Source organism: Pristis pectinata, chromosome 15 (assembly GCF_009764475.1).
Source record: "Pristis pectinata isolate sPriPec2 chromosome 15, sPriPec2.1.pri, whole genome shotgun sequence".
In the NCBI taxonomy this organism is placed as follows: Eukaryota; Metazoa; Chordata; class Chondrichthyes; order Rhinopristiformes; family Pristidae; genus Pristis; species Pristis pectinata.
This window is the reverse complement of record NC_067419.1, coordinates 4,988,250-5,010,905: the sequence shown is the minus strand read 5'-3', so window position 1 is coordinate 5,010,905 and position 22,656 is coordinate 4,988,250. Positions and strand designations below refer to the sequence as shown.

At 45.1% G+C, this 22,656-nt stretch overlaps 1 protein-coding gene across 1 annotated transcript in view; it reads right to left on the bottom strand.

The window, feature by feature from the left end:
- Window positions 1-3,208: 3,208 nt before the first annotated feature.
- Window positions 3,209-22,656, bottom strand: part of braf (B-Raf proto-oncogene, serine/threonine kinase) — an 85,119-nt gene continuing 65,671 nt past the window's right edge. The window contains 5 exon segments of the mRNA XM_052030384.1: window positions 3,209-4,170; window positions 7,277-7,430; window positions 10,546-10,680; window positions 12,444-12,575; window positions 21,138-21,256. Of these exon segments, the coding sequence (XP_051886344.1) occupies window positions 4,148-4,170; window positions 7,277-7,430; window positions 10,546-10,680; window positions 12,444-12,575; window positions 21,138-21,256 (563 nt within the window). The 3' untranslated portion in view covers window positions 3,209-4,147.

The window sequence follows — 22,656 nt, the reverse complement described above, 5'->3', positions numbered from 1 at the left end:
GATTATTTTACTTTTCACTATTGCCAATACCTTTTGGAATATCCAGTAACTGGATTGAAGATCAGTCTGATTGCCAATTTGTTACATTGTATAAAATAGCTACACCATTTCCCATGTGCCAAACAGTGAGGTCCACTTGTGGAGGTGTCTAGTGAGATCCTGTGTTGTTGGTCTTACCCTTGATGCAACTGGGTACCCCACCACTTTTGTCATAGCTGGTTCTGACAGTTTGCCACTACTGTTAGGGCAGAGCTCTCTGATTCAACTATGCATTCCATTCCTAGAAGTGATGTATTTAATTCCCTTAAGCAATTGGGATAGCAGAGGGCAGCTTTTCCTGTATACAGGATGGTGCAGAGCCATTATACAGCTGGGTTAGGAATTGTAGTAAGGCTGAGAATCCAGACAGGGCAATGAGCATGGTGACACAAGACCCTGCAGGTACTAGAATCTGGAGAAACTCAGGGCCGGGGAGGGGGGGGGGGAAGAGAAGGAAGAACCTTCAAGCTGGCTGTATGGTGTGGAAAAGTGTGGCCAGTGTACTGTCATAGGAAGAAGTATCAGATTTCTCCCCTCTACCACTGCCTATTTGTAGGACTCCACTGGTGTAGCTCACGTCCATTGTTTCCTAAACAACCCATCTAAATGGAGAATACTTAATAACAAGCCAGAAGCAGACAAGGAGCTTCATGCAGGTCCTTTATTATAGCATGTTTTCCATATTCACATACATATAACTTTTATAATACAATCTTTTAAATAACTTTACACAAGGTTTTTGAATTCTATCAAAACTTTGTATCCATGCTCTATAGCAAACTGACAATATATTCCACTGTACAAATTTACAAGAAGGAAACCATGGGTAAAGGTTTGGGAGGAGTGGGGAGGAAATGCAGTGTGACTTTGTCTTCACACTTTTCCAAAGCGGGAGAGACAGGTTGACCACGCGAAGCTATGCTTTTTCTCATTTATAAACAAAACCATGAATGGAGACAATGGTATTTACTAACTAGGACCCTGCTGCACTTTGAACAAATGGGTATTGGCATCAGCCCCTCTATTGGATGAGCCAATAGCTCCAGTCCACAAGGGTAAGGAACTAAAAGGTCATGTACAAGGACAGGAAACCGTGAGGACCTAGCCAAAGAAAGCTTGCAGGACTGGGCAGAAAAGCAGGGAGTTTTTCCAGTTAGTGCAGGGATGCTGGATCTTGCCCACCACCTGTGTGATTTGTGTAGCTGTGGATAGAAATGATTCTTTTTTTAAAGACTTAAACCAATAGTATTGTTTTCACAGTATAAACATTTGCCTCAACTGATCCCTCTCTGTCTTTATCCAGTTCCCTCTTTTAAAAAAAAATCTGTACCTGTACATTGACCTTAAGCTCAGTTGTATACACATCATACATTTACACAAAATTAAAAGCAATCACTTTGAAGCAGAGGCTGATCACCTGGGAGCCTCTGACCTTGCAGCAGGTGAGGCTGATCGGGATACCTGGTGGCCAGCTGCTACTGGGAGTGAATTAAATGCTTACTATACTTGCAGATTCACACTACCTTGTGGAAAACACATGATTCTCTGCTCGTATGTTTGCACTTTCAGATATCACATCCTTCAGCCTTGGCAATGAGCCACTGTCCCTATAGACCCTTCCAAAAGGCTGCAAGAAACCATACACCCCATCCTGTCAACAGTCACATCCTTTGATATTTCACCTACATGCACTTGCTGCTGGGGTAGGCAGCTGGATCTGTGGCCACAGCCTAAACCCTCACAATTTGCGTTACCAGTAGCCCATGAATATTTGCTAGTAACACACCAACTGTAAGGGGGGTAGGTCATCTGCAACAGCTGTTTAGACTGCTTAATGTGAAAGACAACACTCGGTGCTTTAAACTGGCCCTTGTGAGATTTTAGCGTTTAAATAACTAACCAAGTTGCAAGACAGCTCCAGGAGGAAATTACTACTCAGGTGACCTCTGTGCAGGGTCTCTCAACGTAGTGCAAAGCCCAGTCTTTCAGTAGGTGATTATAGAAAGATCCCCAACGCAGAGACCCCATGCTAATTGTAGCAGAGCTCAAGGAATTGCATTGTACCTTATTAACACTATCCTTGTAACAAAAGGAATGTTTCTTAGAAATAAAACACCAGATTTTTGAGCAAAAGCTTGAATCAGCTGTCTTGAGCGTCATTGGAATGGTTGCAACTCTGGGTCAGGGTGGCAAGGTCCAACGCCCATGGCACACCTGAATATCACACCAGTCCTTTGTCCTTTCTTTAAAAAAAAAGGAATCAACTAATTTAATGAGCAGTTCAACCTTCTGCCTGGTGAACTGCACTGAGATCAGCACCATGGACAGAGCTGGTAGGAATCCACTGCGCCGAGCTGGTAGGAATCCACTGCGCCAAGCTGGAAATGGCGATAGACTAGCCAAAAAAAGTACTCTGACTGTGAAGGCCAAGCAACTAATAAGCCCAGAAAATAAACAAACCTGGATCTCAGAATAAAACTATTTATGTTTAAAACACATTGAAAGGGACAAGGTGGGGGCTTCAGGGAAAACAATAGTAATAATTAGGTGAACAGCCTTTCCTCATTACCTAATTCGCAATCATAAAATATGCAAGGACATAAAAAAGATAAAATGGCTGGTCCCTGGTTTGAGATATCACAGTTGTCTGGGCTTGGAGAATCTCACAGGGCCAAGTTCTGAGGTCTTTAAATTAACCTGCAGAAGACAACTTGTAAAAACACAAACACTGCAAGTGACCTAAATACTTGCACGTACTGGTAGTGACCTTGCTCCACCCAGTAACATTACCTGCATTGTAATAATGGGTGGGGTCTTCTATTAAATCAGTGGCTCATCAATGCAAGGATTTTAAATGGCTAACAATCCATCTGAAGCAGAACCTTTCCCCCCTCCTCCTCCAGATGCCATTTCCATGGATGACTGCCAATACTTGGAGTGCCCCTCTGCTATTTCCCATCCTGCCCCCAGTGACTTTCCTGACTACCCCACTGTGTGGCAATCCCAGTGCCCACAGGAGTTGCCTCCCTGGCTCATTTACTCTCCAGTCTGGGAGCACTGATGCCACCATTTTGTACCCTAAAAGAACAAACACAGCTTGGGTTTGACAGTAATTGTAAACCCCCCCCCCCCCCCCACCCCCACCACCCACCCAATCCCTGGTGTGCATTTAAAATCTGTTTCACAGTTCAGTCCTGCTCAAGTATTAAACACCCACTCCACAGCCAGGGAGATGAACAGCAAGGCAAGTCACTCTCCCCCACCATGCACGCTAAGCACCAAGAACATTAGAGAGAAGCAAACGCCTTTTGTGGGTAAACAGTGACTTTCCCCTGAATTCACTTGCCTTCTGGTGCTACCAGACAACCGTTCGAATCACTGGACAACCGCAAAGAACCTATGTAGGGGACAAGTACAAAGATATCCTGAACAAAAGCATCAGTGGGAGAACTCGAGAGCAGTAGGGATACCACCAATGCAAAGACAGCTGGTCAAATAGAACAAATAAATTAAAAAAATGTATGTAAGTAAACGCTGGCTCAGTATTAATGCGCATCTCTGCGCCCCATCCCCCAGTGACAGAGGGACATGGGCCAATCAAGTCACCTGGCTACAGACCCATTCAATTGTAACAGCCCTCTCCCACTATTAAATAAGGTTATTGCACAACCATGCCTGGGGCAGAGGCAATGAGAGGACGCGGGAGTACAATCGCCCAGAAGAATCACGTTCCACGATTAACATCTTCTGGCCTTTGAGCTCCAACGATTCTTCTCCACCACTGACCCCCTGCCCTCTCACCACCACGACGGCCACCCCAGCAGTGTCCGAAGAAGCCATTTTGTTCTTCCTCCAGGGAGACCATCAATGCTTTCAGCTTCTAACGCTGGTTAAAAGGGAACTCGCTTTCCGAGTCAAGCAACTTCAAAACTACAGCTTGGCAGAAACTGGTGGCGGAATGTCTTTAAAATGGTACAACTGTGGCTCAGGCAGCTCCCTCAGCAGCTGTAGTTTCTGTTTTGCAGACTAAACCCCAGAAAAACTGGAAGGACACAAGACATGATGGCAGACACCTGCTTCGTCGGTGGTGGTGGCGATGACGATCCATCTATTTGAATGCAGTAAACTCTCCTGTAAAAGGCACAACAATTGCATTTAAGGCCCAAGTGCTTGCATGGTAAGGCTGACTGATCCTATAGTCAAACTCAATCAACTTTAGCAGTGCATGAGATGAGTTGCAATGTGCTTTCTCTCTAACCCATGCCGTGTCTGACTTGGGACTTCGAGAGCCTTTTTTGGGCCAGTACAGACTGAGCTTTAACTTTTTATGTCAAAAATAAAATTTTTATAAAACTATATACAAAAATTTTAAAAAGTGAAGAGCTTTCTTTACATTCATGGTGTTGTTCAGTTGATATATTCACAGTGTTATTGCTTTTATGCATTTGTGGTGATACCACATTGTGTACAGAGCACCACTGCCACTCACATGGCCTCCTGGGATGATGCAAACTTCAAGTGTTTGAGAGGCTTCTGCACAGGCCTGAGCCCCCCAGTGTCTAGAGGCAGAAGGTCCTCAGACTGCAGTCCTTCCCCATAAAGCCCCTGCATTAGCCACACCAAGCTTCAGTGCATCCCTTAACACGTACACCTGCAGTCTGGAATGTGTCAGTCGACAGCATTCCCTCACTGACATCTCTTAGTGCTGGAAGACCAACAAGTTTCGGGCAGACCACAGAGTGTCTTTCATCGTTGATGATCTTCCAGCAGCACTAAATGTTTATGTTGGTATGCATCCCTGGGAACAGATCAGAGTCCTCTGGTATGCAGCTGCTCGGGATGAACCTCTATATGGACCCTTGTATCTTATTCTAGACCTTCTTCGTAAAGGCACATACACAAAGAGTTACTGCAGCCATCCCGAGGGCAGCGTGTATTGGGAGTGAGACTCTGACTGTGCAGGGGGGAAATGACAGGGAGGGCTCAAGTAGGAGATTGCTTTTACCACATGAACATCTAGGTGCATCAGCCTGAGGTCTTTCACCTCCTGAGGCTGGGTTCACATCCAGAGAAAGGTGACAGGGTGAACAACTACTGAATGCAGTGCAGCCAGGGTTGGGCAGGGTGAGTCACAATTGGCAATAATCATGGTCCTGCATTAATCTCAATGGAAGAAGCTTATTGTGTGGAAACTAATAATGCCAGACAAAGTGCCTGGTCTCCACAGCTGAAGCAGTGTGTCAAACTCTGCAGTCCATCATACACACCAGTTACTGTGAACCAGCCAGCACCCGAAATGGAACCTGCTCCAGTCACGGCACTGCCACAGCCCTTGCTTTACTGAGCACATATTCCACTGAAGCAGAAACACTAACGTTCAAAACGTTCCAACGGAGGAACAGTAAATAGTGCCCCGAGCTCCCCATTCTGATTTCGCCAGGACGTCTTGGAACATGTCAAAAGCCAGGCCTCTCTGAAGGTGGAAAAACTGCACTGGTCAGAGTTATACAGCACAGAAATAGGCCTTTCAGCCCAACTGGCCCATATCAACCAAGATTCCCATCCAAGCTAGTCTCATTTACCTGCCTTTCCTATCCATGTACCTGTCGAAGTGCCCTTCAAATGTTGTTAATGTACCTATGAAAAAGTTGCCCCTCAGATTCCTATTGAATCTCTCCCCCCTCACCCTAAACCTATGCCTTCAAGTTCTTGATTCCCCAACCCTGGGAAAAAGACTGTGTGCATTGACCCTATCTATGTCCCTCACGATATTATACACCTCTACAAGATCACCCCTCATTCTCCTACACTCCATTGAACAAGTCCCAGTCTACTCAACCTCTCCCTATAACACAGTCCCTCGAGTCCCGACAACATCCTCGTGAATCTCCTCTGCACTCTCTCCAGCTTGATGGCATCTTTCCTCCAGCAGGGTGACCAAAACTGAGCACAATATTCCAGATGTGGCCTCACCAACGCCTTGTACAACTGCAACATAACTTCCCAGCTTCTATACTCAGTGCCCTGACAGATGAAGGCCAGCGTACCAAATGCCTTCTTCACCACCCTGTCTACTTGTCACTCCAATTTCAGGGAACCATGTACTTGTAATCCTAGGTCCCTCTATTCTACAACACTCCCCAGGGCCCTACCATTCACTATTATCTTTTAAAACAGCACATGGTAGAACCAAAGATGGGGGGGGGGGGGGGGGGGGGGTGGTGACAAAAACCATTAAAAACACCCATTGAGTTGCACTGGTCAGGCTCAAATATTAGGCACAATTTAGTCTCAAATATTCTCACCCTGTCTGTGCTACTCAGCAGGTGCCACTAGATGTCAGCTCTTCACAGTACAATCCATCACATGGGGTCAATGGCCCCAAAGGTGCCCTGCTAACGTCTTCTGGCTAAGGACAGTTACCTTTCAGACCTCAGGAGGCTCAGATTCACCTACGGAAAGTGCAGGTCATAAGATGAAGCAGTAAAAGATCTCCACTGTGCATGCAAACCTATCCAGCAGCCAGCTAGGATGCTATGGTATGTCATGGTGTGCCTGGACTTGGAGACTGGGATCCCTTCACCTTACTGCTATCTAACTTGATATTTTGGACATTATTGTATACCAGTTTGTGGGATCATGCTGTGTGAATGATAGTGGCTGCGCTTTCTACATTATACAGCAATTGCTCTCATGCTAAAAGATGTGGGCATTCCACCCTGGACATTCCCTCTTCTCCCCCCTTCATCCCGGCAGAAGATACAAAAGCCTGAAAGCACGTACCACCAGGCTCAAGGACAGCTTCCATCCCGCTGTTATAAAACTCTTGAACAGTCCCCTTGTACGATAAACTCTTGATCTCACAATCTACTTCATCATGGTCCTTGCACTTTCTCTGCAACTGTAACACTAAATTCTGCATTCTGTTATCTGTTAAGCTTTTCCCTTGTACTACCTCAATGTACTGATGTTTTTCCACTGTACATCAGTACATCCGACAATGATAAACCAATTACCATTAAGGTTAAATAGGGCTGACAATAATAGGCCACTAGAACCAGGGATCAAACATGGTCAGCAATGATGACAGAGAATCCCGGGACAAGGGAGAAAATAACAGAGGAGGGTGGGGAACATTATCCTCGTAACCTATTTGTAAACTGACAAATGGACCAAATTCACGAGGGCCCACTCTGGAGAATGGGGAAATGCTCCCTCTCCCCACACGGGTACTTACCATATCCTCCGGCCTGGATGGGCGTCTTTGGGGAAGCGCAGGTGTACAGGCTGAAGTCCTCGGTCTGGAAGCCAGCACGATTGAGCGAGGGCTCTGACGCACTGCGATGAATCTTTGGCAAGGACCTGGCCAGCAGCTCAATAGAAGCAAGAATCTGCAATGCAAAAGTACTTCATCGTTAAGCTGGTCTAAGAACCTTCAGCCTGTTGCAGTTCCTCCTCATCACTCATCAGAACTTTCCCTCAGCAATTTCCCACACCCTGGAGCTCCCTCCACCTTCTCACCCAATAAAAGTGTCAAAGGTTTCCAGTAAGAACCTTGAATCAATGGCTGGCCACAGGGGCATATCTGGGCTCAAGATTTAGAGCTTGGAGCCAGGAGAAACGAAACCTCTGACACTGATTCTGGTACAGGTAATACATAGTCCAAGCCTGCAGCATCCAACTTGCCAGCAAGATCTAAAGGTGCCATCGGCTTGTACTGATGGCCCTCAAAAGAGCATGATCATGTCAAATCACATCAGAGGTGCACTTTTTCTCATTCTCTGCAAGTTATATCCATTGGAATGCACAAACAGGTCTTTATCCACACTGGCAGAGAAAGTTTGACTATTGCCAAGCTATTGAAAGCCACATGGTGGCTGTTGTAGAATTTGTTGCCTCATTTCACCATACGTGTACTGATGCTTGTACACATTTGTACTGGGTCTTGGCCGACTTCAAAAGCTCATCTCTGGAGGGTTAAAAGAGAGATGGCACCAGCTACACCAGTCAGGGTATGAAGCTCCACAGCAGAGACAACTTGCTGCTTGGGCTTGGACTACACAGAAACCAATGCTCATTAGACACAGCACGTGTCTTTCCGGAAGTACCAAATGAAACACAGAAAGCTGGGATTATCTGATGTTCAGTCCTGGTGGTGTGTGGTACAGCAAGTCAATGCCAGGGCCATTCTGTTCCTTGAAGCTGCCTTGCATTTACCTGTTGCACAAAGTCACAGCATGAACAAGTACAGCATGAACCAAATGTGCAGCACTAGATAACCCCAGATTTATTAAGACATTACTCACACTTTATAGCCAAGGCAAATTAATGCACAGATGAACGGTCTTTGTTTTCTAGAGTCTGTAACTTCCCTCACTTTGTTCTTTATGAAGTTAAAACACTTTCTGTACTTCTGCCCCCACTCCCTCCCCAGTCTCATAACCACAACGGTGATGAAATCCTCTGCATCCCTCTGATGTTCACTCTGCCAACTTACATTCTTTGTCTTTAGATACCATTATTATACAAGAACAAAACCGGTTGGAACACCAGGCATCAGACATGGCAAAGCTACACCCTGCCCAGTCGATCTTGCAAAGTCCTGCTCAGTAAAAATTGGGAGAACTGTCCCCCAGACCAGACAGGCACCTTTTCTCCACGGAGGTTGCCTGGCCTGCTGAGTTCCTCCAGCATCATCATGTGTCAGTCCTTGGCCTCCTCCACTGCCAGGAGAATTCCAAGCGCAGACTGGAGGAACAGCACCTCATTTTCTGCCTTGCAACCTTACAGCATGAACATTGAATTCTCCCACTTTAAGTAATCCCCACACCCCCCATCACGGTTCTTCTTTCTTCCCTTTCCTAGCCTCTTTTTAATTCTCTCTCTCCTTCCTTTTGACCCACTCCCCGGTGGATCTGCTCTCCCCTCCTCCCCCGCACCTGCCCATCACTATCTCTTACCTGCATCTACCTATCACCACCCTGTGCCCACGCCACCTCCCCTCTTTTGTCCACCTATCACTGCCCTGCTTTTCCCTCCTATTGGGTTTCCCCTTTTCCTATCTTCAGTCCTGAAGAAGGGTCCTGACCCGAAATGTTGACCGCCTACTTTTCTCCACGGATGCTGGAGTTCCTCCAGCATCATCGTGTTTTTCATCAGACAGGCAACAATCTGACGTAGATATCGTCACATCATACAACCAAACTCCACCAAAATTCCAAAAATTCAGGAAACAAAAACAAAATTCCACCACGATCCCTCAGTTCATCCTGTCTCACCGGCAGGGCTGATCCATCTGGGGACATCGTGGGCCACCAGTTGGGAGTGAATGTCCCAGGTATCCTCAACATTGACTTCAACATTTATGAAGTTTCATGGTATCAGGTCAAACAAGAAAGTATCCCACTGAACACCACCTGCTATCTACCTTCAGCCGATGAATCAGAACCACTATACACTGGACACCACTTCTAACAGGTACTGTAGGTAACATGGTCACAGAACAGGAGACCTCCGTGAATTTCCACCACTGAAGTCACCTGATTCATTCGGTGCTATGTAAAGAAATGACTGACAGTACTGGACACAACAAAGACTCCAGGCTCCTGCAGAATTCCAGCTGCAGTGCTGAAGACTTGTCTTCCACATTAGCCACACTGCTAGCCAAGCTTGTCCAATACTGTTGCAACACTGGCACTCACTCCACTAAATGAAAAATTGCTGGGGCTTTCGCTGACCACAGAAAACAGGAGAAATCTAACACAGCAAAATAGTCCCTCATAAGTCGCCTCTCAAACATGGGGATATTTATGGATGGCGGCACTGAGACCACTACCAAGCAACACATTCCAATAATCTGCAATCTGATGCTTGGTTTGGATTTTGTCCACACCACTCTGCATCCCCCCCAAAAAAAATCATTCAGGTCTAAATCATCAATTTATATTACAAAAAGCAAGGGACTGTACTGAGCCCTGTGAAAATCCACAGGTAACAGCTTTCCAGACACAAGACACCCATCTACTATTATCCTCCACTTCCTGCCACTGAGGTAACTTTGGATCCCATGGGCTTTTACTTACCTGACCAACTTTGCACAAGTAACGTTGCCAGAAATCTTGCTTAAAGATTCACATAGACTACATCCAACACCCTAATTAACCATTCCGGTTTCCTCCTCAAAGAATTCAATCCTTGGTCACACACAGCCTTCCCTTAAATCTGTGCTTGGATGGCCCTGACTTTTCAGACTTTTTGTTTATTCAACGTAATTGAATTTACTATTCCTTTTCAGGACTGCATTATCCTTTCTATAAAGAGGCACTCCAAACTGTATGCATAACTCCAATTGTGGCCCGCTAACATTTTGAACAAATCAAACATGCCTTTGTTTTACATTCAGTGTCTGTGTTGTACAACCCTGGAACTCACTGCCCACTTTCTCAGCAGTTCTTGTGACCAAACTGTCACTGAATTGGGGATTGAGGATCCAAGTGTAACACTCACCTGAGGGAAAAGAGGCCTCTCATCCCTCTTCTTTTTCAGACAATCTGCCATTAACCGCTTCATTGCCTTAGGACAGTTATTGCGCACCTTGCTGAGGTCAGGGGTCAGGTAACCTCTGCCAACCATGAAGATTATCTGAAAGACAAATCAGAGAGGTCAAGCACTATGAACCAACAACAACTAACAAACCTGGAAGATGAAGGTTTAAATCTAACCCAGTAGCAGGATTACGTGGCTACTTCCACCTCTGGTTTAACACAGGAACTTCTCACAAAGCATTTCCCGGCTATCTGATGTTTTGCCTTGGCTCCGATGGTAGGGAGTAGGCTGGGTCACTCATGAATGGAGAGGTGCTATGAATATGTTCACAAAATTAAATTTAACTTGGGACCTGCTGCAGGTCCATATCTTGTTATACTGGGACTTACTACCTAACATTTAAATTTAACTCATCATTCAATTCTTTACCATTCCCACTGCATTTATTGAAAACTTGGAGCATCACTCCCTTGAGATATGGAAGACCAGTGCAGAAAGACCCTGAAGAACGACTGAGGCTGTGAGCAGGATGCACGTGCTATCTCCTTTCTCTGGTTTAATTCAGTGGCAGTGAGGTGCACTCCAGCCCAGATATACCACAAGAATTTGTGTCCCAAAGAAAAAAGCTGCAGTTGTTCCAGTGATAATCAAGTAACTTCTGCGCTTAAATTAAAAGCAACACAGCAAAGTGTGATCTTTGTATCAAAGATTAAGTTATCAGATGGCTAGAATTAAATGAATACAATTTATCTGTAGACACAGAATAAAGCTACCTGACCCTCCTTATGCTGGTGCCACATGTGTAGATTCTTTCCATCACAATGGTGTGTACACACACTATGGATGAGTTTGGATAGGGGTAGAGCCAGATAGCCATGGGGAAAGGCCTGCAAAACTGAACTGGGATTTGCGTTAAGGGAAACTGCCTATTGCCTGGTGAACAGACGTAAGACATATTGCACTGATGCAGTAAGGAACACTCTGGAGCCTGGGGAGGAGGCACAGCAATACGACCAGTGCTGACTTTACTCTGTTCCAAAACACGAGTTCAGTACAGGTAAACTTCCTTCTATTACGTCCTATCAAAGACTTTGGAGCAGATAAAACAAAGAATAGATACAAAGTAAAAATGGGGCTTAGGACTTGGAGACATAGTCTAAAGTTAAAAGCTGTCCTTTCAGGGAGTTAAGAAACACCTCCGTGTTCAAAGATACAAGTTGGGAACTCTTCTGTAGTCAGCAATGCTGGGTCAGTTTTCTATCTCAGGTTATAAATTAGGAAACTTTTAAATAAAGTTATTCAGGATTATGGAGCAAAGGCATATAGATGGTTACAAGCAGACATGAGTTTACTGAATGGTGAACAAGTGTGAGGGTATAAATGACCTACATGTATAGGAGCAGGTTGTGCAGGATATTTGAATACCTGCGCGTTATTCTTGCTTTGTCTCCTGCTCCTCAGACAACTTCAAAGACAGCTCAATGTTTTGCCTTCAATTCCATGAGGTTCAGCTTGAAACATTTCCCTACAAGGGACTTTATCAGATGCATTCTAGAAATCCATACAAATTACTTCCTCAGACATTCCCCAATCACTAACTTAGTAATTTTCAAGTGATCTACACGGTCTCATCAAACTGTTCCACCGTACTGCACAAGTGCTTCCACTACACTGGATCGCCTAGCATTCAAAAGGAAAGCACAGCACTGTTAAAATGCAATTTATCGGTTAGTTTTATCTAACCCGAGCCTTGGGAGTGTCTGATGCCTCCACTGGGTAATGGGTGCTGATACTTCCACAACGATGAGCATGAAAATAAAACCAACGAAAATAATGGAATTTTGTAGCAGTTTACTCACCTGATCACGGTTATTAATGTTTGAATAAGGTAACTGTCCACTCATTAACTCATATAGAACCACTCCAAAGGCATAAACATCAGACTGGAAACTGTAGGGGTTCTTATCTTGCATTCGGATCACCTCAGGGGCCTAAGAGAAAGCAAAGGTTTGGTCAGCGAGGTTATACTTCAGATTTACTGGTGAAAATTGGAAAACTATAGGATGAGGGTGGTCAGTGTGAGATACCGAGCCCCTAGAGAGCACATCTCCAGGAACATTAGGGCTGCAGTCTGTGAATCTCCATCTGTTCAAACTGAAAATTATGGGCTGCGTGCTGTAGCTTCAAGATGTTAGTGTTGGTGCTCACTGGGACTGATAGATATAGAAATAGCTTTAGACACAAAACAAGACCATGAAACCAAAGTGTAAAAACTAATGAAAGTTAGGTTGTTATGTCTAAACTCACTGTGAGTACTGCAGCAAGTGAAATGGATTCATCCTGCACAAATTGACAGATTTATCCCTTTCTAAGAAGGGGCATTGGAGAGATTTATTCCATCTGAGGATAGCTTTATTATTCTTCTACCTCTTAAAATTGTTACCATCCACTTGAAATTTAGCAGTGTCAAAGTAACTAAACCTTCAATAGAAAAGATAGGTCAAACTGACACAACTGAAATATATTTGGCACTGCTGCACGTGGTTAATCCTGCAGCCTCACAGCTCCAGAGACTCGGGTTTGATCTTGACCTTAAATGAAGTTTATATGGAATTGATGGGAATGTGAAAGGAAACATGGGATTAGTCACCATGGACATGGTGCGTCAAAAGGCCCATTTCCGTGTTGTATGAACTCTGTGACAAATAATATACTGACGGAAAGTCATTGACCTTAAGCAACAACCCTGTTTCTCCCTCCACATATGCTGTCTGACCTGCTGAGTATCTCTGGCATTTTCTGTATTAATACACTTACTACTCTTCCTGCCTCCAGTCCCCAAAATATTTGCTCTGAACTTGTGGAACCTTCAGCCTGAAGAATGAGAAGATAAAGATCATTAAGAGGCAGACCCTGCCTCATCAGGGAATGTGAAAATACACGGGGTTCCGGGTCATCATAACAATGTTGCAGACCTGGACAGATAGTTAGTGCCTCTTGATTCTCTGATATGGATCTAACTGGCTGCTCTGGAAATCTTGAGTCTTAGCATAAGAAAATCATGCACACCAGGATCTAGCAGGCAGGCAGTGTAGTGGTTAGCGTAACGCTATTACAGCACCAGCGACCCTGGTTCAATTGCAGCCACTGTCTGTAAGGAGTTTGTACGTTCTCCCCGTGTCTGCATGGGTTTCCTCTGGGTGCTCCGGTTTCCTCCCACATTCCAAAGACGTACGGGTTAGGAAGTTGTGGGCATGGTATGTTGGCACCGGAATCATGGCAACACTTGCGGGCTGCCCCCAGAACACTCTGCGCAAAAGATGCATTTCACTGTGTGTTTCGATGTACATGTGACTAATAAAGATATCTTAGTGGACTACATTTCACCTTAAATTGAGTCCAATCCTTTCATTCCGAGGGTCAGAAGTCCAAGAGGCATCCACATTCTGACACCTCACTGTTGACCATCAGTGAAGATTAATTTTGGAGGAATTAGGCTGTTCGTTGTGCTGCACTTTATAGATGGAATCGTTAGATAATGATTGATACCAGGAACTCCTGCTTAATTATTGACACTTTTCCTAAGCCTGGGCCAATATGACCTGCACTGGCCATGGCTACACCATGTTGAGCCTTTGCAGGGAACTTTAATTACAAGTTACTTTAGTTACTCTACTGGGAGTATTCTATAGGCCCCCCGGTAGCAGCAGGAATAATGAGGAGCAGATTGGCTATAAGGCTAGAACTTGAGAGTGTAAATTGGGATGACATTTTTGAAGGGAAATGTACTATGGAGATGTGATCGATGTTCAGGGATCTCTTGCAGGATGTTAGGGATAAATTTGTCCCGGTGAGGCAGAGAAAGAATGGCAGGGTGAAGGAACCATGGGTGATGAGAGGTGGAACAACTAGTTAGGAAGAAAGCGGCAGCATACATACGGTGTAAGCAGCAAGGATCAGATAGGGCTCATGAGGAATATAGAGTAACAAGGAAGGAACTTAAGAAGGGGCTGAGGAGAGCAAGAAGGGGATATGAAAAAGCTTTGGCGAGTAGGGTTAAGGAGAATCCCAAGGCTTTTTTCTCGCACGTGAAGAGCAGAAGGATGACAAGAGTAAAGATAGGTCCGATTAAAGACAAAGGTGGGAAGGTGTGCCTGGAAGCTGTGGAAGTGGGCGAGGTTCTCAATGGATACTTCTCTTGGATGACGCTGAGGACAGTGTTGGTAAGGTTAGTGTTCTAGAGCATGTAGATATCAAGAGAGAGGATGTATTGGAGCTGTTAGAAAATATTAGGACAGATAAGTCCCCAGGGCCTGACGGAATATGCCCCAGGCTGCTTCGTGAGGCGAGGGAGGAGATTGCTGAACCGTTGACTAGGATATTTGAGTCCTCGTTGTCCACGGGAATGGTACCGGAGGATTGGAGGGTGGCAAATATTGTCCCCTTATTCAAAAAAGGTAGTAGGGATAGTCCAGGGAATTACAGACCAGTGAGCCTTACGTCTGTGGTGGGCAAGCTGTTAGAAAGGATTCTAAGAGATAGGATCTATGAGCATTTAGAGAATCATGGACTAATTAGGGACAGCCAGCATGGCTTTGTGAAGAGAAGATCTTGCCTCACAAGCCTGATAGGGTTCTTTGAGGAGGTGACCAGGAAGATTGATGAGGGTAGTGCAGTAGATGTGGTCTACATGGACTTTAGTAAGGCATTTGACAAGGTTCCACATGGTAGGTTTCTTCAGAAGGTCAGAGGCCAAGGGATCCAGGGAAGCTTGGCCGTGTGGATTCAGAATTGGCTTGCCTGTAGAAAGCAAAGGGCTGTGGTGGAGGGAGTGCATTCAGATTGGAGGGCTGTGACTAGTGGTGTCCCACAGGGATTGGTTCTGGGACCTCTACTTTTCGTGATATTTATTAATGACTTGGATGAGGGGGTGGAAGGGTGGGTTAGCAAGTCTGCAGAAGACACAAAGGTCGGTGGTGCTGTGGATAGTGTGGAGGGCTGTCGAAGCTTACAGTGGGATATTGATAGGATGCAGAGCTGGGCTGAGAAGTGGCAGGTGGAGTTCAATCCGGAGAAGTGTGAGGTGGTACACTTTGGAAGGACAAACTCCAAGGCGGAGTACAAGGTCAATGGCAGGATTCTGGGCAGTGTGGAGGAGCAGAGGGATCTGGGGGTTTATATCAACAGATCCCTGAAAGTTGCCTCACAGGTGGATAGGGTAGTTAAGAAAGCTTATGGAATGTTAGCATTCCTAAGCCGTGGGATCGAGTTTAAGAGCCGCGAGGTAATGATGCAGCTCTACAAAACTCTGGTTAGACCACACTTGGAGTACTGTGTCCAGTTCTGGTCACCTCATTATAGGAAGGATGTGGAAGCGTTGGAAAGGGTGCAGAGGAGATTTACCAGGATGCTGCCTGGGTTAGAGAGTGTGGATTATGAGGAGAGACTAAAGGAGTTAGGGCTTTACTCACTGGAGAGAAGGAGGATGAGGGGAGACATGATAGAGGTATACAAAATATTAAGAGGAATAGATAGAGTGGACAGCCAGCACCTCTTTCCCAGGGCACCGATGCTCAGTGCAAGAGGGCATGGCTTTAAGGTAGTGGGTGGGAAGTTCAAGGGAGATATCAGAGGGAGCTTTTTCACCCAGAGAGTGATTGGTGTATGGAATGTGCTGCCCGAGGTGGTGGTGAAGGCTGATAAGTTGGTCAGGTTCAAGAGATTGTTAGATAAGCATATGGAGGAATTTAAGATAGAGGCATATGTGGGAGGAATGGGTCAGATAGTCTTAGGTGTGGCTTGAAGGTCGGCACAACATGGTGGGCCTGTATTGTTCTACGGTTCCAAACTTTAAATGATAATTTAGATCCCCAAATCGGATTATCTGTTAAACCATCTCCACTGCTCAAACACTGGTACAAACCTCAGCTTGCATCACTGGAAAATTCTTGCAGGATGCTGAAGAAAGGTGAAAGCACACAAAGACTTCTGACTTGAATTAGCTGTTCATTTCCAAATAAAAAATGTTTAATCAGAGAATCACCGGGGGGGCGGGGGGCAGCAAACCTGCTCTGATTACTGTGTTAGAGAGATAAACAAAGCAATATTATTTCCTCTGCTCACTACTTCTCATAAAACCATTCTGAAAATGTGGATTTACTTCAGACCAGCAACCAGAGAACCTCTCCTGGCCCACATAACCCGCGCAGAGTGCTCTTCTTCCCCTCATCCCAGGCTACTCTTCCAAGGTAGATGGTCCATTGTTAAAAGACAGGCCCAAGGGTTGCGGGCTGAGCCTTTAATCAGGTCTCATGCTAGGCTACAATTGGTCATAAACAACCCAATTCTACCAGAAAAGCCCTGGTCACAGACCAAGGAGCTTTCAGAACTAATTGTTTGCCCATCCCAGTGCTCTCAAGGTGGTTTGCAGCTTGCAAGGCATTTTCCACAGTCCATATTTTGAATTGCAGAGAGACAGACTTTCCCTTTGAGAAACAAAGGACTGCAGATGCTGGAACCCAAATGAAAAACACGATGATGCTGGAGGAACTCAGCAGGCCAGGCAGCATCCGTGGAGAAAAGCAGGCGGTCAATATTTCAGGTCAGGACCCTTCTTCAGGACTGAAGATAGGAAAAGGGGGAAGCCCGATATATAGGAGGGAGAAGCAGGGCAGGGATAGGTGGACAATGGAGGGGAGGCGGGGTGGGCACAGGGTGGTGATCGGTAGATGCAGGTAAGAGATAGTGATGGGCAGGTGCGGGGGAGGAGGGGAGGGCAGATTTACCAGGGGATGGGGCAAAGGGAAGGAGAGAGAGGAAAAAAAAGGGGGGGGGTAGGAAAAAAAGAGGCTGGGAAAGGGAAGAAGACAAGAAGCGTGGTGGGGGGGGGTTTGTGGGGAAGGGGGTGTGGGGATTATTTAAAGTGGGAGAATTCAATGTTGATGCCGTTAGGCTGCAAGGTTCCAGGATGGAAAATGAGGTGCTGTTCCTCCAGTTTGTGCTTGGAATTCTCCTGGCAGTGGAGGAGGCCGAGGACTGACATATCAGGGATAGTGTGGGAGGGGGAGTTGAAGTGACCGGCAACAAGGAGATGCAGGTCGCGGTTACGGACAGGGCGCAGGTGTTCTGCAAAACAGTCACCTAGTCTGCGTTTGGTCTCACCAATGTCACCATCTCCAACAGGACCCCACTACCAACATAGCTTCCCTTCCCCACCCCTTTCTGCCTTTCGTAGGGACCGCGCTCTCCCCGACGCCCTGGTTCACTCCTTCCATCCCGCTCCCACCCAGGGAACTTTCCACTGCCCCTGCCATAGATGCAACACCTGCCCCTGCACCACCTCCATCCAAGGACCCAAACAGTCCTTTCAGGTGAGACAGAGATTCACCTGCACCTCCCTTAATATCATCTACTGCATTCGGTGCTCCAAGTGCGGCCTCCTCTACATTGGTGAGACCAAACGCAGACTGGGTGACGGTTTCGCAGAACACCTGCGCTCTGTCCGTAACCATGACCTGCATCTCCCCGTTGCCGGTCACTTCAACTCCTCCTCCCACACTATCACTGACGCGTCAGTCCTCGGCCTCCTCCACTGTCAGGAGAATTCCAAGCGCAAACTGAAGAAACAGAACCTCATTTTCCATCTTGGAACCTTGCAACCTAACGGCATGAACATTGAATTCTCCCACTATGTATTCCACCACACCCCCTCTCCTCCCCCCCACCATGCTTCTTCTCTTCCCTAGACTGTCTTTCTACCCCTCTTTTTTCCTTACCTTTGACCCACCCCCGGTGGATCTGCTCTCCCCTCCTCCCCCGCAGCTGCCTATCACTGTCTCTTACCTGCATCTACTTATCACCACCTTGTGCCCACCCCACCTCCCCTCTTTTGTCCACCTACCACTGCTCTGCTTTTCACTCCTATATAATTGGGCTTCTCCTTTTCCTATCTTCAGTCCTGCAGAAGGGTACTGACTCGAAACGTTGTCTGCCTGTTTTTCCCCACGGATGCTGCCTGGCCTGCTGAGTTACTCCAGCGTCATCGTGTTTTTCAGACTTTCCCCTTCTCCACGTCCCCAGGTTGAACCTTGGAGGGTGAAGACTTTCAAACAACCAGCAAGGTTTTCTTTTCATCTGGGTTTGGGAGTGGAAGGTTTTACTTTGACGAAAATTCTATGAGAAAAATCTCAACAACAGTAACAGAGTTTGACATGTAAAACAATAGAACAAAAGAAATAGGAGCAGGAGTTGGCCACAAGTCCCCTTGAGCCTGCTCCACCATTCTATAAAATTGTGGATGATCTGATCGTGGCCTCAACTCTATTTTTCCTTCCTAATCTCATGACCTTTGAGACTCCCTCCAATAATTGCCTGCCTCAACCTTGAGCACATTCACCAATAGCCTGTCATGGTCCAACCATGTGAACACCATGGCCAAGAAAGCTCACCAACGCCTCTACTTCCTCAGACTAAAGAAATTTGGCATGCCCCCTTTGACACTCACCAGCTTTTATCTGGAAGCCTCACAGCTTGGTATGGCAACTGCTCTGCCAAGGACTGCAAGAAACTGCAGAGAGTTGTGGACAGCCCAGCACATCATGGAAACCAGCCTCCCCTCCATGGACTCTGTCTATATCTCTCGCTGCCTTGGTGAAGCAGCCAGCATAATTAAAGATCCCACCCACCCGAGTCATTCTCTCTTCTCTCCTCTCCCATCAGGCAGAAGATACAGGAGCTTGAGGGCACATACCACCAAGCTCAAGGACAGCTTTTATCCCACTGTGATAAGACTATTGAACGGTTCCCTTATACGATGAGATGGACTCTTGACCTCACAATCTACCTTACGACCTTGCACCTTATTGTCTACCCCCAATGCACTTCCCTGTAGCTGTGACACTTTACTCTGTATTCTGTTATTGTTTTTACCCTGTACTACCTCAATGCACTGCGTAATGAATTGACCTGTACGAATGGTACGCAAGACAAGTTTTTCCACTGTACCTCGGTACGTGACAATAATAAACCAATACCAATTCAATGAATTAGCTTCCACAGGGCCCTGTGATAAAGTATTCCAAAGATTCATAAGAAACTTCTCCTCAAGTGGGCAACCATTATTCTGAAATCCTGGCCACTACCAAAGTCTTACCAAGAGCCCAAAAACTTTTACAAACAGACTCTATGATCCTGGAGGAATGACCTTGCCAGAATACGACAATTTTACCCAGATAATTAAAGATGCAACCAAAAGTGATGCAACAAGATGAAACATGTAAAGATGCAATTAAAGGGGATCCAGACTCAGTTTGTTTTAAAGGCTGCTTGTTTGAAAGTACATCTTTCTATACGTGTCTGCTGTTTGTGTTCAGGTACCAGTCACTCTTCTGTTCAGAGCTGAATGCTGTTAACCTTTTGTAGTCTTGTCTTTTTTCTTGTACGTGACCAGTTCTGCGTTCCTTTTTTTGAGATAATGCTTTGGTTTGGAAGTGACTTAAACTGCAGGAACCACGCATGAGGTAAGTGTTTGCTGTTAGAGAAAAGATGTCACCTGGAAGCTTAGATTACAGCAGCTGCATTTGAATAAACTGACCTTCCCAAAGCACAATTGGTTTCAAGTTAAAGTTGCTCATATTTCAAGCAGTTTAAATTAAAATGAATGGTGACAAATTACTTTTCTCCAATTCATTATCTGTACAACAAAGTAACAAAGGATCCTGAAGAAAGAGGAAATGACAATGTAAGTTACTGACTTTTGTTCTTCCTCATTTTTTTTGTTACAGTTAATATAATGATCTGAATTAAAGGTGGAAGAAATGATAAGGAGCATAATTCCACACAGGTCATTGTGCAATGCTGGGCAATACCATAAATTATGCAGAGTGCCGGATTCAAAAACCTTTCACGTAAAAAAGTTTTAAAATCCAACTACTTCAAATTTGTTTTAAGGGATAGGGATACTTCAGGTGATTTTGTTGTTCTGCCTAATTTTTTGATTCAAGAGAAAAAAAAATCAATTCCAGTTTAAGCTGCACAACTTTTTCCTACAACGACAAACAGAATCCTTGGGCTTGTAAGCAAGGTCACAATGGATTTGTTTTTGTTTAAAGAAACAGGTGGCAATGATATTTTGGAACCACAAGAAGTCTAGCAATGTTAAGAACTTGTTCAGGGATCAAATGACACAGCATCAGCTCACTTAACCTTGTCTGCATAATCTGTATTGAGACAGAGTCAAACCCAAAACTCCACAGCAATGTTCCATAGTATTCCAAATTTATATAAAAAAAAATCCTTCTATTCTATTCTTCCTCTAATTGCTCACTGACTTAACCCATTATACCCTTGTTTAGACTCTATGTCCTTACAAACTGTTTCACATCATTTTACATCATGGGCAAATTTGGCCATAATGCATTTGCTCTCTTAAGTCGTAAGCATAATCTAATTACAACTAGATTTGACCGAACTGGAAATGAAATGATCGTAAAGATATGCTATAGTTCTCTTTTTCCATACTCATAATAATTTTCAGACATAGGTTAATCACTCACCATCCAAAGGATAGACCCAGACAGCTGCTCAAATTGATGTGACCCACTCCACCGGGATTTCACTGTTGCCAACCCAAAATCCCCGATCTTGACTGTTAGGTCTTCATGTAGAAAAATATCTATGAACTGAGGTTAAGGAACTCAGAGATGTCACTAGAAATGATACAAATCTTCATTGCTGAAATCCACTGACAAGAAAAAGGGACAGAAGAGGGAACCATTATATTCCTTTCTATCCTTGGAGAGGACTAAACAATCCATGCTTCCCTCTATATTTAAAACCAGCTAAATAAAGGCATGTGTGTTTATATAGCATTTTGGAGCAGTTTTAAAGTGTAAACACATTTGTAAGAAATGCAGCGGTCAACCACACCCCACATAAAGGAGTGTGTCATTGACCAAATGTTCTATTCCCATGTGGAAAAAATTGAGATCACCTATTTTAGCAAAAAAATTAGAAAGGCAAAGAATCTCTTAAACATTAAGAGATTTAATGGTGTTGTGTTCAGAAGGAGCTGGATGTATACAGTAACAACTGAGGGTAGTGCAAGCATTTAGGAGGGCAAATAGTACGTGGGCCTCTATTGCAAGAGGATTCGAATAGAAGAGCAAAGAGCTCTTATGGGTCCCTGGTGATACAGCACCTAGAACATTGTGTATTGGTCTGGTCTCCCTGCCCAAGGTAGGATAGAGGGTATGCAATAAAGCTTCACCAGATTGATTCCAGGGATGAGGGCATTTGTCTACTGGGAGGAGCCTATGCTCTCCAGAGATTAGAAGAATTTGCAGTGATAACGTGGAAACATGCAAAATTCTCACAGAGCTTGAGAGAGTAGCTTCAGGGTTTATGATCTTCGCTGGCTTGGCTGACCAGAACCAAAGGTCAGTCTCAGAGTTACACCGCATGGAAAGAGAACTTCGGCCCAACTCATCCATGCCAATCGAGGTGCCTTCCTGAGCTCGTCCCATTTGCCCGCTTTTGGCCCACATCTCTCTAAACCTTTCCTATCCATCTCAAAATTAGGATTGGTCCTTCAGGACTGAGATGAGGAGAAGTTTCTTTACCTAGGCGTTGCTGAACCTTTGAAATTCTTTACAGAAGAGAGCTGGGGTGGGCGCAGTCACTGAGTATAAGGACAGAGATTGATAGATTTTCATATATTGAGGCATATGGGGTTAGTGCAGGGAAGTGGTAATGAGGTAAAAGGTCAGCCAAGATCTTACGAATGATGGAGCAGATTTGTGGGGCTGAATACCCCACTTATGCTTCTGTCTGACATTTTAGACAAGTTGATTGAGCCAAAAATATTAGTCAGGTACCTTATTTATTTTTGTTCAGAACAGATCCATGAAATGTTTTATGTCTATATTAGAGAGCTAATGAAGCCTCAGTTTAATGCAGGCAAGCCCAAACATTTGGGCTGGAGAGCCATTTTCTTAGAGCAGAGGACACAGACCAAACCCACTACCAGCACTTCTGTGCAGAGGTCACTGTGACATCAAACAGCACACCAAGCTC